General features: G+C 46.1%; 1 protein-coding gene across 2 annotated transcripts in view; it reads right to left on the bottom strand.

Annotated features, from left to right (window-relative positions):
• Window positions 1-462: 462 nt before the first annotated feature.
• RPL24 (ribosomal protein L24) overlaps window positions 463-15735 on the bottom strand; it is a 145266-nt gene continuing 129993 nt past the window's right edge. For both annotated transcript variants that reach the window (XM_068268450.1, XM_068268449.1), the window contains exons 3-6: window positions 7700-7810; window positions 6714-6850; window positions 6465-6522; window positions 463-593 (exon numbers count right to left, since the gene is read on the bottom strand). In XM_068268450.1, coding sequence (XP_068124551.1) covers window positions 513-593; window positions 6465-6522; window positions 6714-6850; window positions 7700-7810 — 387 coding nt within the window. In that variant the 3' untranslated portion in view covers window positions 463-512. The remainder of the gene's footprint in view (window positions 594-6464; window positions 6523-6713; window positions 6851-7699; window positions 7811-15735) is intronic.

Raw genomic sequence — 15735 nt, 5'->3', positions numbered from 1 at the left:
CGGCTCGCCGGCAAAATGTAAACAGGCGGGGAAGAAATCCCCGCTGTTTACATGATACGGCGCTGCTGCGCAGCAGCGCCGTAAGTCAGATCGGCGATCCCCGGCCTCTGATTGGCCAGGGATCGCCGGCATATGATAGGCTGAAGCCTATCCCACAATGCGCAGGACGGATAACCGTCCTGCGCAGCCCAGGAAGGGAGAGGGAGGTAAGGGGAGGGAGCGCACAAAACGCTGCGGAGGGGGGCTTTGAGGAGCCCCCCCCCCCTCGCTACCCACTAATGGCCGGCGGCGATCAGACCCCCCCAGCAGGACATCCCCCTAGTGGGGAAAAAAGGGGGGTAGTCTGATCGCCCTGCTGCACTGCTGATCGGTGCTGCGGGCTGTAGAGCCCACGCAGCACCGATCAGTGAAAATTCCCCTGGTCGGCAAGTGGTTAAGAAAAAAAAAAAACAAACCCATAAGTCTATTTTCAAAATACTAATTTATTAGGACAACCAACTGCAGCACATCAGTTAACGTTTTCCTCCAACACGGGGAGCCTGCATCTTCACAGGCTTGGCAATCTTCTGCTTGGGTGCAGTCTTTGATGGAGCCTGGGAAAAAAGGAATTAGTTTACACCAGTGAATTACAATTGCTAAAATAGATTGAATAAGATGCCATATGCGTAATATTGTAGCTTTTCCCATCAGCCATTGTTACCTGTTGGTGTAGAATATATAATCATCAAGCAACCTTACCAGAGTTGCAGATTATTTCTGTTCTCACCAACATGCCAGGATTAGCAGCTGGGGACTTGGTGGGCATTTGTCAAGCAGAAGCTCTTGGGCTTGCATTGCGGGTTCTATTAAAGGGACTCCGAGCAGTGCAGAAACTATGGAAAGATGCATATCATTTTAAAGCTCTCTTTTTCCTCTTTCCAATGATATATAAAATCGCCGCCCTACGCCTTTTAGTTTTCGCGATTGAAATTGCTGCGGCTGCGATTTCGATCGCGAAAATAGAGAAAACTAGAAGGCGTAGGGCGGCAATTTAGGTGTCAGAAAGAGGAGAAAGCTTTAAAATGATATCCATCTTTCCATAGTTACATTGTATTACACAGGGCGACTTTTTCCTAAAGTCAGCAGCTCCATTCTGCTGAATGCAGCTGCTGACTGAGAAAAAGTCGCCCTGTGTAATACAATGTAACTATGGATATCATTTTAAAGCTCTCTTTCTCCTCTTTCTGGCGACACCTAAATCGTCGCCCTACGCCTTTTAGTTTTCTCTATTTTCGCGATTTAAATCGCAGCCGCGAAAACTAAAAGGCGTAGAGTGGCAGTTTATATATCATTGGAAAGAGGAGAAAGAGCTTTAAAATGATATGCATCTTTCCATAGTTTCCGCACTGCTCGGAGTCCCTTTAACTGACAGTATCCATTTTTTGAAAGGGGATTTTGCACATAAAAATAGCAAATTTGTGATTAATTTTCTACCCATCCAAAAAATTGCCTGCAGCAAAAGATTTTTCTAACATGCAGGTATACTCCGAGTAATTGTTTATTTAACCCCCTTGCTGTTCCAATTACTGCGGCAAGGGGGCAGCGCAGCTTTTTTAATTCTTTTAAGATCATGTAGCTAGCCTAGCGCTGACAAGCGGCATCCCCCTCCCTATCTACTTGGATCACCGCCAGTGATCTGCGCAAGCAGGAAATCCCGTTGAGAAAGGGATTTCCTGCAGGGCTTTCCCGTCGACACAGCGGGACGACGTCACCGATGTCAGGACGTCAGAGGGAATCCAGATCCACCGGCGCGACGGGTAGCGGCGAATCGGCAGCGATCGACTTATGCACGCAGCTAGCAAAGTGATAGCTGCCTGTAATAAAAGAAAATTTTGAAAATCGGCCCAACGGGGCCTGAGCAATCCTCCTGCGCAGGTTACCTCGAGCTCAGCTCGGGATAACCGGCAAGGAGGTTAAACTGCCTTCTAAGCAAAGATGGACAGATTCACTTAACCTCCCTGGCGGTAAGCCAGACCTTAGGTCGGGCTATGCCGCGCAGGAGGATTTCTCAGGCCCTGCTGGGCCGATTTGTATAATTTTTTTTGGTACACACAGCGAGCACTTTGCTAGCTGCTTGTACTTCCCGATCGCCGCCGCTACCCGCCGCACCGCTCCCCCGACCCCTTGCGCAGCATGGCCCATCAGCGCTGAGGGGTGGATCTGGACTCCCGATTATGTCGTCGATTGTCGCCATGGCGACGGGGGAAGCCAAACTGGAAATCCCGTTCTGAATGGGATTTCCTGTTTGCGCTGATCGCCGGCGGCGATCAGAGGGGGTGGGGGATGCCGCTGCACAGTGGCTATCATGTAGCTAGCGCTAGGCTACCTACATGATAAAGTGCTGCACTGCCCCCTGGCAGTTTTAATAGACCGCCAGGGAGGTGCTCTGACTGAAGCCAGACTGGATTAGCTGCATGCTTGTTTCAGGTGTGTGATTCAGCCACTACTAGAGCCAAAGAGATCAGCAGGACTGACAAGCAACTGGTATTGTTTAAAAGGAAACATCCATATCCCTCTCAGTTAAGGTTCCCTTTAAAGTGAACATAAAGGGAAGGAAAAAAAAAAAAAAAAAAAAAAAAAAAAAAAAAAAAGGATGGACTCACCGGGGGCTTCCCTCAGCCCCCTGCAGCCGATCGGTGCCCTCGCAGCTCCGGCCCGATGCCTCTGGACCCGCCGGAGACGACTTCCAGTTTCGCCGTCACCGGCCGACAGGCATGGGAACGCGAGTGATTGTTCGCGTTCCCAGCCTGTATATCGCCCCTATGCTGCTATTGCGACCTCCTGGCCGCAATAGCAGCATAGGGGGCGATATACAGGCTGGGAACGCGAACAATCACTCGCGTTCCCATGCCTGTCGGCCGGTGACGGCCAAACCGGAAGTGCTCGCCGGCGGGTCCAGAGGCATCGGACCGGAGCTGCGAGGGCACCGATCGGCTGCAGGGGGCTGAGGGAAGCCCCAGGTGAGTTTATCTCTTTTTTTTTTTTACTGTAGGTTATCTTTACGTAAATCTGCACACTCATCTAAGCAAGCATTCATTTCTCCATGTACATGGCTAACTAATGTACATACAGACTAAACTGGATTGGGCATGGTCCTTTATGGATTATAGTATGTACTTTTCGCATATGTAGGTTTGACATCTGCAACCCACATTTAGTACTGTGCAATAGGTTTTTGCTTTAAAAATAAAAATAAGACCGCAGGGCACTTTTCCACTGCCTATTTTGATGTGCGTTTGTTTTTCTGATCGGCAAGTGTCTTGATTTTTTGAAAAGCGATACTAATGGTTAAATAAAATCAATACAAAATGCAAAAAGCATTTCTATGCGTTTTTCATGCGTTCTTATACTTTACATTGAAACGGAAAACTCATCGCACAGACATACGTTTGCGTTTTTTGAAAAATCAAAACGCAGCAGTGGAAAAGGCCACCCAAGATTCTTATTTTAATCAGGCTGCACTTAAAGAAAACCTGTACTGAAAATAAAAGTCAAAATAGGCATACACAAGTCATACTTACCTTCCATGTAGTCTACTCCTCAGTGTCTTTCTCCTGTCCTGCGTCCTATTTGTTCACTGTGATCAAGGGAATTTTCGGTCCTCCATTTTGAAAATAGCCATTACCCATAACAGCTTTCTGGTCAGCACACTGTTAAACTGTAACATCGCCCACTTGAGCCATAGGGAAACATGGACATTGCCTGGTACATCAGTTTTCCTCTCAGCTATAACTGACAGCAACTGATATTTTACCAACAGCAACTGATATATTTCAGATCTGACAAAATATTGTCAGAACTGGATGGGATTATTGTCAGAAGAAAATGGTGAGCTTCTGAGAGGAACTGATGGCAAGGTAACTATGTAATGTTCATTTGAAGTTACCTCATGTGTTTATTTTAAATATTTTTACTCAGTACAGGTTCTCTTTAAGAACCAGTAAACGTTGCGTTTTTGGCAAAAATCGCAGCTAGTGGAAAAGTGCCCTTTTGAAGGCGGACAAACAATCCAATGAACCTGGACTTTCAAGGTCATGAACTTTTTGTCCAACTCTGCTTCACTCCCCTACAACAAGGCAAATTGAGTAGGTGTGATATAAAAATGTTGGAGGCTCCAAAATTACAATAACTGATTGAAAATTTTGCTGTAGGTGGTACATGTCCTTTATCCCTCCCCCAACTGATTACCACAGGTTTATCTCATTTTGGTGACCTCTCACAGGCATAGCAGATAAGCAGCAGAGCTGCAGACCAGAGGCAACACTCAGAAGTGAAGTCAGCAGCATATTCCTCTGCCCTGATCTTAACCACTTAATGACCAGGGCTGTTTTGAATGATCTGTGCAGCGTGGGCTCTCCAGCTCGCAGCACAGATCGTGTAAAAGGCAGGGCGATAAGACCCCCCCCCCCCCCACCTTTTTTTCCCCACTAGGGGATGACCTGCTGAGGGGTTCTGATCGCCGCCGCTCCGTGTGGCCGAGCGGGGGATGCTCCTCGAAGCCCCCCTCCGCACCGCGATACCTCCCTCCCTACCTCTCGCTCCACGGGCCCTCCGTGAACTGACATGGAACGGCCGCTACAATGAGAAGCCGTTTCCATGTAAAACCACAAACGACCAGCGGCTGCCTATCGGCGTTAGCTGGTCGTTAAGTGGTTAAAGTGTGCCAGAGACATCAGTCGGGGGAACACATGCACAGAAGACCCCAACTGATGCAACTGAGCAGCACACCTCAGGAGGACATCGAGCAACTCCAGACGTGCTTATGGGGCTGGAGGAAGCCCTGGGTAATTATCAAATCTTTAATTATCCTGTTTCTGGCTTAGTTTAAAGGACAACTTAAGTGAGAGGAATATGGAGGATGCCATATTTATTTCCTTTAAAACAACACCAGTTGCTTGGCAGTCCTGCTGATCTATTTGGCTGTAGTAGTGTCTGTATCACACCAAACAAGCATGCAGCTAATCTTGTCAGATACCCTAGATCTGCAGCATGTTTGTTCAGGGTCTATGGCTAAAAGTATTAGAGACAGATGATCAGAAGGCTGCCAGGTAACTGGCATTGTTTAGAAGGAAAGAAAAAAAAAAATATGGCAGCAACCATGTCCGCTTAGCAAAAAAACACCACTCAGGTGTCCCACCGCCAATCGCTGCTACTCTATCCCTCTGTACTACTCAGCCTGGCAGAAGCATGGGTCTCTCCATAGGATGCAACAGACCAGTTCTCCCAAGCAATAGGGATATAGGCAACAGGGGAAACTCATCCGACCTGCCCAGGGGTTAATTGGGCACTGCACAGAAGTGTGGCCCGCTTACTGCAACAGACCCCACGGATCCATTGCACGCTGACAAATATGAACGGCTCCCATTTACAAAATAGGAGCCACTCACCGTCAGTTTAGCGATGAGAGGAGAACGGAAACCAAAAATGCCCATTCTCCGCTCAAGTGGGAACAAAGCCTTAGGGCCTGTTTCCACTACACGCAGAATGGATACAGAAAAATGACTCCAATGAATGCCTATGGGCCTGTTTCCACTAAACATGATCTTTCTGATGCAGATTTTCCCCATAGGCATTCATTAAAGTCAGTTTTTCTGCATCCAATCTGCATGTAGTGGAAACAGGCCCTTATGGAGGATTTTCTTATTTACAAAGCCAGTTACTGAACTGCAGTTACTCTGTCCAACTGCCAGAATAGTGTGCAAATAAGTAGGGAAGATGCCTGACTTTTGTATAGATTTTTTCCAGAGTATTCTTTCGTAAAGAAAGCAATACCCAGAATCCCCCATTAGGAGATTGACTAGTCCAAAACCTGTAAGGTCGGCCAGCTTTTCACTAACTACAGTATGTGGCAGGAGCATAGGAGAAAAGTAATTCTGCATTTTACATGTAAATTCACGATTTTTCACATCAGCGACCATTCTACGTTTGTTGCTGCGTGGCGCTAAGCGACATTCGCATGCTTGTGCACTAGAAGCCATGTCGTGATGTCATGCAAGTGGACACTGGCTCAAATAAAAAAAAAAAATATAAAAACTAGACAAGCAGTGTTTTGATCGCTTGGGGCTCATTTCCCACTTGGATAAGGGGAAGGGGCTGACCTTTTCCAATAGCATATACTAAACAAATTGACAACGGTCATACAGCCTCTTAGAGTATACCAAGTCACTTTTATTGTATTAAATCTTAAAACACCAACCCTCACAAATATTATCCACAAATCAATATCCTCCCAAAACCCCCTTAAAAACAACAGATGTGGGTTGCATATAAAACGCAGGCTGCGTTTCAAACATATATGCTTGATCTAAGAAGTATTAAGGCAATCTATTGGGGGGGGGGGGGGGGGGGGGTGCTGAACAATTGCTTGATTAATGGTTCCGCAAGTTAGAAAAAGGTTTAAAATTCAACAATTAATGAAGTCTTACCTTGGCAGGAACAGTCTTTTTGGTAGCCTGCTTAGCCTTTTTTGCCTCTTTGGCAGCCCTGAAAATTCAAGAGCACTCATTTAGGTCATTGGCCACTTGACTTAACTGCTTTCAAAGTAACAGTCACAGTAATTGCTTAGTGTACCACTTCAAGGTGAGAAAGGTTGTAATGCCTATAAAATATTGGTCCTAAATGAAGGATATGCATGCAAAGCCATATTTATGTTCAACGGTCCAGAAATGACTTGCCTGATGGCTTGTTCCCGCTGGGCCTTTCTTACTTCAGGCTTCTGATTCCTCTTGGCCATAATTTCAGCCAGAGAGGCACCAGTTATAGCCCTCTGGAACTTGACTGCACGGCGGGTACGTTTCTTCTGGATTTCTTCCTGGAAAAAAAAAAACAAACAAACAATTTTTTATGGATAGAACTGGAAGATGGGTGTAAAGAAACCCTTATAAAGTTTGCAATATTATCTCAGTCCACTAAACACAGAAACCTGAAAAGGGCCTACTCATACAGTGATGTCATGTCAGTCACATGACAAATGCAAGTCTTAATAAATAGTCTTAACTGCTGTAGCATGCGCTACTAACTTACTTGCACTCCCACCAAAAGGAACAGCTGCTCCAATTGTCCCACTTTGGACCCTGTTAGGTCCAGTGACTTTGTAGAACGAGAACCCCACACTTTGATTGGCCCAATAGGCTGCCTGTTACTTGACAGACAGCCTATTGGGCCAAAGTGCGGGGATCCCGTCCTACAAAGTGAATCAACCTGCAATCAGCTAGCTAATTGTACAAGCTGTTAGTATTCCCCCTGTCTGGGAAATTGCGGAGGTTGCTGAAACCCAAGAGAAGCTGAATACATGTCTGACACTACTGCTGCCCAGGGGATCAACTGTATACACATCACCATGGCAACAGGGACATGAGCCTTCTGCTGCGCATGCGCACTGTGCCAGTTTGAAATATATTGAATGGCTCTCACGGAAATGCATTTTTAAATGTGGCGTTTATGGCTCTCAGCCAAAAAGATTCCTGACACCTGGTCTAAAAGATCAGTTCTGCTATCCAATATCCAGCCAAGGTAAATAATTTTTCAGAACATGTCTGTTGCTTGCATACAAGCGGACCATCTCCACAATAACTGCAGTCTATAGTCAAACCAGCAACAGCATTCATTTGCACTTATGATGTAGCAATTATCACACAGTACAAATAACTTTGATACGTACAGACTGCCCCTTCTTGTGTTTTCGTCTGTACAGAACAGTCCAGTTGATTTGACGGGGGTTCCTCTTGGAAAGGAATGCAGACTCGCATTTTGCATTTAAGAATTGAAATACCTAAAACAAAACAAAATATAGTTCAGCATACAGGTTTCTAATACTAAATAGAAAACAACCAAATTTCAAAAATAAGGAAGGCATCCTCTTCAGTGTTCCCCAACCCTGTCCTCAGGGACCACCAACAGTGCATGTTAAAAAAAAACAAAAAAAAAAACACAGAGGTCGTTAATTAGCTCTGGTGAGACACTTATTACTTCACTGGGAATGTTTGTGGTGTCCTCCAAAACATGTACTGTTGGTGGGCCTTGAGGACAGGGTTGGTGAATTCTGCTACATAACCTGCAGATTACCAAGTAATATTGATAAGCAAAGTATTCTAGCATGTAACTGACCCAGGGCGGAAATAAAAGCTGGCAGAAAAATGACTTGGGCTTCTAGCACGGCATACGCGTCAATTCGATTTTTGAAGCGTATGCGTTTTGCTGATCGATCACAAGGACATTGTGATTCTCATAGTAATCGCAGTACCCCACAATCAGATTTATACCCAATAACAAACGCAGTGTCTGTTGCATTTTTCCTGCGTTTGTGACCAGGTTAAATGAACAGAAAAACATGCAAATCACATAGCAAATGCGGTGCAACGCAACTTGCTTTGCAATCTCCCATTTGAGAAAACTCCTTTTTTTGTGAATCATTGTCGCTTAATGCATGCTCAAACTAGTAATTCAGTGTGGAAGGGCCCTTACAGCTGCTGCCTTGCAAGTCTCAATTGCTTTTAATTCCAGGCTGAATGGAATTTGCATGGCAGGAGGCATTTTCTTCATCACTACCAAACAGGCCCACTACACCAATTGTAGCAGCAACCTATGACACTAATGCTGGGGATACACGGTACGTTTCTGTACTGTGTATCGAGCAGCTGATGCCAGGAGCTGATAATAGTCAGCAGGTCCGATGACCCCACTCGATCCCCGCTGACGGGGAATAGAGCGGCTGATAAGGAGCGCCGGCGGGGCCCGATCCGCGTGCACGCATCGAGCCGCAGGCTCGATACCATCGCAGTATCGCGCTGTGTATGCCCAGCATAATGCCTGGTACACATATACAATTTTACCACTTTAATGTACTATGAGAGCTTACCTACTCAATGTGTTCAGAGTATTCAAAATCTGTTTGCCAAATGTGTTCTCAGCCTCACGCTACATGGAGGTGGAAAATTGGTCAGTGATTTGCCAATCTAAAAATTGGATGTGTGTATTAGGCTTTATTCATCTCCCCAGCTGGGAGATGTAATCACATTAATGGACTATATCTATTTAGTATTTATATAGCACCATCATCTTCGGCAGCACTGCACAGAGTATATATTGTCTTGTCACTTAACTGTCCTGCACTCTAATCTCTACCATAGTCATATGTCCATCTCTTGATCTAAATTGCAGCAGCCGGGGATCGCTGCAGCCACTTTGCGCTGGCGTACTGTAGGGCACAGTGACATACAAAATAAAAGCCTGCATAGGGCTAGGGAGCCGCAGCCCCCATATTATTAATTATTATTTTTTAGTATTTATATAGCGCCGACATATTACGCAGCGCTGTACAATATATATATATATATATATATATATATATATATATATATATATATATATATATATATATATATATATATATATATATATATATATATATATATATATATATATATATATATATATATATATATATATATATATATATATATCTTGTCACTAACTGTCCCTCAAAGGAGCTCACAATCTAATCCCTACCATTGCCATATGTCTATATTATGTAAGTACTGTAGTCTAGGGCCAATTTTAGGGGGAGCCAATCAACTTATCCGTAGGTTTTTGGAATGTGGGAGGAAACCCACGCAGACACGGAGAGAACATACAAACTCTTTGCAGATAGTGCCCTGGCTGGGATTCGAACCAGGGACCCAGCGCTGCAAGGCGAGAGAGCTAACCACTACGCCACTGTGCTCCCCCCCCCCCCCCCCCCCCCCCAAAAAAAAAAAACCCTCACCAATTACAAGCCTTCCTAAACCGCTTTTGGGAAGCGGAGATTGAAATCCACATCCTGTTTGGATGCTGTTATTCCTTCCGGGGCGTAGATTTCACTCACCCTGCCGTCGGTATGACAGCAGAGCTCCGCAAGCTGGTCAGAAGCCTATTTCAGTGGCTCCTGACCCAGTCATCAATGTGTACTGATCTCATTGTCTTACATTGATCACTGAGCCAATGAAATCTGCTCATGACCCGCTCTGAGGCGACAGGTGTTTGGTGTGAACGGCGATTCAATGCTGTGATTAGCTGGTACTGAAGGGGTTAAAGCAAACATCCCTTTACCACTATTTATTTTGACAAACACTTTTAGTGGGCCATGATGACAGGGTTGGAGAACACTGCTTTAGGCTTTGTTCACATTATAGGCATGTTTTTGTAAAAATGTAAGCGCAGGCGATTTTCAAAATCGCCCTGAAACAGTTTGTGCAATGATTCTCTAAGATCATATCAAGTTCATATCTTAACGGTTAGTTAGCGATCCGCTTAGAAAAGCGGTGCTTGGGACATTTTTGAGGCGATTTGCCTCAATGGAAGGTATAGGAAAAATGCAAAACACTCACAAAATCGATTTGGCAAGCAATTGCGTGTGAACAAGGCCTCAAAGCATCCCAAGGCAGGACAAGAAAATCCTTGTGTCGTCTTGGTCTGACCATTGTGCTGCTGTAGCCAAATTAAAGTCCCGTGACCCAGGTGCTACTGAGCTTGTGGTGTTCTGGGCCACACACCTCAATCACACTCCTGTGGCCAGGAGTATTATGCGCAAGTGCTATTACAAGTCTGTATAAACTATGCACGTGCAAAACACTACTGGTCTCAGCAGGGCGATGCAGCTGGGACGGGGCATGTGCAGTAACCCATGAGTCAGCAGAACAAAACTGCACAGGCATACTTGCGATTGAAAAGGAGCAGCACCCCTGCTTCCCGGACAAGCCATTGTCAGTAATCTATGGAGTGTCCAACTTTGGTGGCAGGGAGCAGAGGACAGCCTCATTAGGATCCAGAGGCTTCTTAAGGCGCATACACGAGCCATATTTTTACAAACAACGGGTCCAACAGCCCCTCTCGCGGGGTGGTCGTTCTGTCGACAGTAGCACACGAGTACAGGCTGTCGACAGACTGATGAGACGGTTTTTGACGGATGCGCCAAAAACAGTCTTATCAGTCTGCCGACAGCCTGTACTCGTGTGCTACTGTCGGCAGAATAACCGCCCCACAGGATGGTCTGACGGACCAGTCGTTTGTAAAAATATGGCATGTATACGCGCCTTTAGGCAAGTGTGTGATTATGTACCCAAGCTTCAGTTTAGATACACAGAAAGATAAAACAAATTAAAGGACTTCGTGTGAAGTAAAGAAAGTCGAGGCACTGCTGCAGTAAAAAAGAGAGGTACCTTTAATCCACGGTGTTCGGACACAGCGGGGTATACAGTGGGGGTGAGGGGATGCCTGACAGCTGTTTCGCTAAGAAAGCTTCTTCAGAGGCAAAATGTAAGGAACAATTAGACCCAAGTGATGTCCAGCATTAAGTAGCCTCACTTACCACCTCTCGGTAGTTCGCAACGCCCCCAGGATCGCGGACACGGCGTCCCGGCATATAGGCTCCGCCCCCGGAAGTGACGTACACTCTGCTTCAACCTATCGGGAAGCGGCAAGTCTCCCTGCTTCCTGTGTGTCGTCATGAGCCGGGTTATGCGTCACAGCCTGCCCGTTCGCCGGCCAAATCCCAGGTTCTGGTTGCTATAGTGATCATCAGCCATAGCTGTAAACATACAAGGGGACACAACCGTCAGAGTATTCAAACAAAGAAGACACACATTACAAAAAGGACCATTATTAGCCACAGAGCTGCTACGAAAATAAAGATCAATAAATATATAAGGATAGAGTGTTAATATTAGTACTTAGAAAGAAAGCAATGGAGCTCATTCCTTTCATTAAGCCCAATAGGGCCACAAGCTCCAGTTTCAGATATTAATCTGGCTTCATTCTGGAGCAGAACCTGCTCATGATTGCCTCCCCTATGTGGAATGGGAACCTGCTTTAAACCCATAAACTGCAGTGAGGTGGTATTCCCATTATGGCATTCCCGCATGTGTTTAATAAATCTGCCAGCACCTACGCCTGTCAAAACAGAGTTGACGTGCTCCTGGAATCTGGTACATATCATGCGGGTAGTCTGACCTATATAGAATCTGTTGCATGAGCAGACTATCGCATACACCGTATTTTAGATCGGCAATGCAAAAATTGATCAAACTTAATAAATTTAGTGCCAAGATATGCGCTTTTACCTGTTATCTGAAACTGGAGCTTGTGGCCCTATTGGGCTTAATGAAAGGAATGAGCTCCATTGCTTTCTTTCTAAGTACTAATATTAACACTCTATCCTTATATATTTATTGATCTTTATTTTCGTAGCAGCTCTGTGGCTAATAATGGTCCTATTTGTAATGTGTGTCTTCTTTGTTTGAATACTCTGACGGTTGTGTCCCCTTGTATGTTTACAGCTATGGCTGATGATCACTATAGCAACCAGAACCTGGGATTTGGCCGGCGAACGGGCAGGCTGTGACGCATAACCCGGCTCATGACGACACACAGGAAGCAGGGAGACTTGCCGCTTCCCGATAGGTTGAAGCAGAGTGTACGTCACTTCCGGGGGCGGAGCCTATATGCCGGGACGCCGTGTCCGCGATCCTGGGGGCATTGCGAACTACCGAGAGGTGGTAAGTGAGGCTACTTAATGCTGGACATCACTTGGGTCTAATTGTTCCTTACATTTTGCCTCTGAAGAAGCTTTCTTAGCGAAACAGCTGTCAGGCATCCCCTCACCCCCACTGTATACCCCGCTGTGTCCGAACACCGTGGATTAAAGGTACCTCTCTTTTTTACTGCAGCAGTGCCTCGACTTTCTTTACTTCACATGATCACTGTTTATCTCTGAGTAGCACGCTGCAACATGGAGTACATAACCCGGTGAAACCCAGGACCTCTCTGCCCGCATTTAGTGCCTGTCTTTTCCCCTCTCACTGCCGTATCTACATTGTTGTCTCAGTGCACAGATGCAAGAGGCAGAGGAACCGTTTGTTGAGGCTCCAGGCACGTCTGTGGACACTGTTGCTGAATTGAAACGCCTCCAAGCTGGTAGGTCAGATTGGGAGACATTTTTCACTGACACAGCGAGCGGGTCCAGCTCCACTTCCAGCAAAACAGTGGGGGTGAAGGTCATTGAGCAAGATCTCAACCGCCTGTCTGACAAAGAAGTTAAACTTTTTTGGACTGTAGCCACTCTTAAACGCTACGAATCTAAGGCGATAGCATCCAGAGGCTTTCGAAATTATAGGGAGGCAAGCGAGTATAGGAATGATGCCGAATTTATGAAGGAATGGGATGAGGAGCATTTACAGCATGCCTTAAGACTGCAGTCCATTGTCCTTAAGAGAACAACAGTACGGTGGCTGAAATCACCTTATGCAAACAAGAGCTCTTGAAACTTACTTCTGCTGACCATATAACCAAAGTTGAGGAAAAAATAGAAAATCGGTTGGTACCGATACAAGACGATATCAAACAGAGGAAACTTGGCAAGTTTAGACGAGATCGTCAGGACTTCAAGGAGGGTAAAGTATTTGATTGGGGACAACCTAACAGAAGATCCAGGTTTAAAAGGAGAAAACCATCACTTGATAACAAAGGTTACTGGACTACAGATTCAGGAAGCGACTCAAGCCCAGAGGAGGGCCGAGGCAAACCTAAACAACAAGCTAAACCCCAACCAAAGGCCAAACCAAAATCTGCCTTGAAAACCCCTCCAAAGAAAAGATGTGTCGAGGTCCCTTTAGAAGAGCCATCAGAAGAGGACGAGGAGGAAGGACCAGGTTCCACCAGAACCCCGAACAAAAGAGTTACATGGGGGAGGGGGACCTATGGGAGGGGAAAACGCAAGAGGAGATAGAGCATCTCCAAAAGGCTGAGACTGACAAAAACCTCCAAATTATCAACTTATCTGGGGTACAACTACCAACGGGTAGTGAATCGCTTCTTAAGAAAGGCCTCAACTATTCCCTCACTTGCAGTTTCAACAAATTCAACTTTGAGGTAGATTGGTATAAAACCATACGTAGGTTGAACATCGCACTATGGCAGGAGGGGAAGAATGAAATGCCAACTGAAGAGATTCGTTTAAATAGCCATACGACCATTAGCAACCTTGGCTTCTTTGCCCACAATCTGAATAATAGTCGAGATCAGGAAGTTCTACGTGATTTAGAACAACTATGGACTGAGAGCAACCCTGAAACTGAAATGCAGGTGGATGTAATGGCCTTGCCTAATGAGGAGTTTCGCCCTTGTAAATCTACCAAGGAGTTTAGGTCAGCACCCGGATCACCAGTGGACATTCTCAACCGAAGGGTCCTTCAGGACATTCAGGCTCTTATATATCCAGAGACCGATCCGAATATAACCAAGGAAGAGAGAGCTGCCTTAGAATGGCTTAGAGATAACCAGCAAATAGTCCTGAAAAAGGCTGACAAGGGGGGAAACCTTGTTGTGATGTCTAGGGAGTTTTATGTCAAGGAAGCTCTTAGACAATTGGAAGGATCGGATGGTTTTTATGCCAAATTGAGAACCAATCCCATACCACAACACAGGACTATCCTGCAAAGCCTTTTGAGACAGGGAGTGGAAAAGGGACTCATTACCAAACGAATGGGGGAGGGTTTGCTACCAGAGTACCCTAGGAAGCCTGTTTGGTATTTTCTCCCCAAGGTCCACAAGGACCCGCTTTGTCCTCCGGGACGCCCGATTGTGTCAGCCAGGGGCTCATTGACTGAGCCTCTGTCCAAATTTTTGGATTTTAAATTAAGACCTTTGCTTTCTTTCTAAGTACTAATATTAACACTCTATCCTTATATATTTATTGATCTTTATTTTCGTAGCAGCTCTGTGGCTAATAATGGTCCTATTTGTAATGTGTGTCTTCTTTGTTTGAATACTCTGACGGTTGTGTCCCCTTGTATGTTTACAGCTATGGCTGATGATCACTATAGCAACCAGAACCTGGGATTTGGCCGGCGAACGGGCAGGCTGTGACGCATAACCCGGCTCATGACGACACACAGGAAGCAGGGAGACTTGCCGCTTCCCGATAGGTTGAAGCAGAGTGTACGTCACTTCCGGGGGCGGAGCCTATATGCCGGGACGCCGTGTCCGCGATCCTGGGGGCGTTGCGAACTACCGAGAGGTGGTAAGTGAGGCTACTTAATGCTGGACATCACTTGGGTCTAATTGTTCCTTACATTTTGCCTCTGAAGAAGCTTTCTTAGCGAAACAGCTGTCAGGCATCCCCTCACCCCCACTGTATACCCCGCTGTGTCCGAACACCGTGGATTAAAGGTACCTCTCTTTTTTACTGCAGCAGTGCCTCGACTTTCTTTACTTCACATGATCACTGTTTATCTCTGAGTAGCACGCTGCAACATGGAGTACATAACCCGGTGAAACCCAGGACCTCTCTGCCCGCATTTAGTGCCTGTCTTTTCCCCTCTCACTGCCGAAATTAAAGGACTTCGAGGCAAAATCACTAAACTATTTACTGACCTGGGGCTTCTTCCAGCCCCTCACTGCAGCCCTCCTCTGTGTTCCCACTGGCTGCCTTTAATGATGGTGACCACCGGCAGGATCGGCTCTTCGGCACCTGTGCCCATGCGTCCACACCATCTGGCACATACTGCACAGTAAGAGCCAGATGACATGGACGCACGGTCAGGCACAGAAGAGCAGACCCCGCAACATGTCACCATCATTGCAGCAGACCAGCAGGGACGCCGAGGATGGCTGTGAGGGACTGGAAGAAGCCCCAGGTGAGTAAAAAAGGTTAGTGATTTCGCC

This window comes from Hyperolius riggenbachi, chromosome 2 (assembly GCF_040937935.1).
Source record: "Hyperolius riggenbachi isolate aHypRig1 chromosome 2, aHypRig1.pri, whole genome shotgun sequence".
NCBI lineage: Eukaryota > Metazoa > Chordata > Amphibia > Anura > Hyperoliidae > Hyperolius > Hyperolius riggenbachi.
The sequence above is the reverse complement of the archived record's forward strand: the minus strand, read 5'-3'. Positions and strand labels throughout refer to the sequence as shown.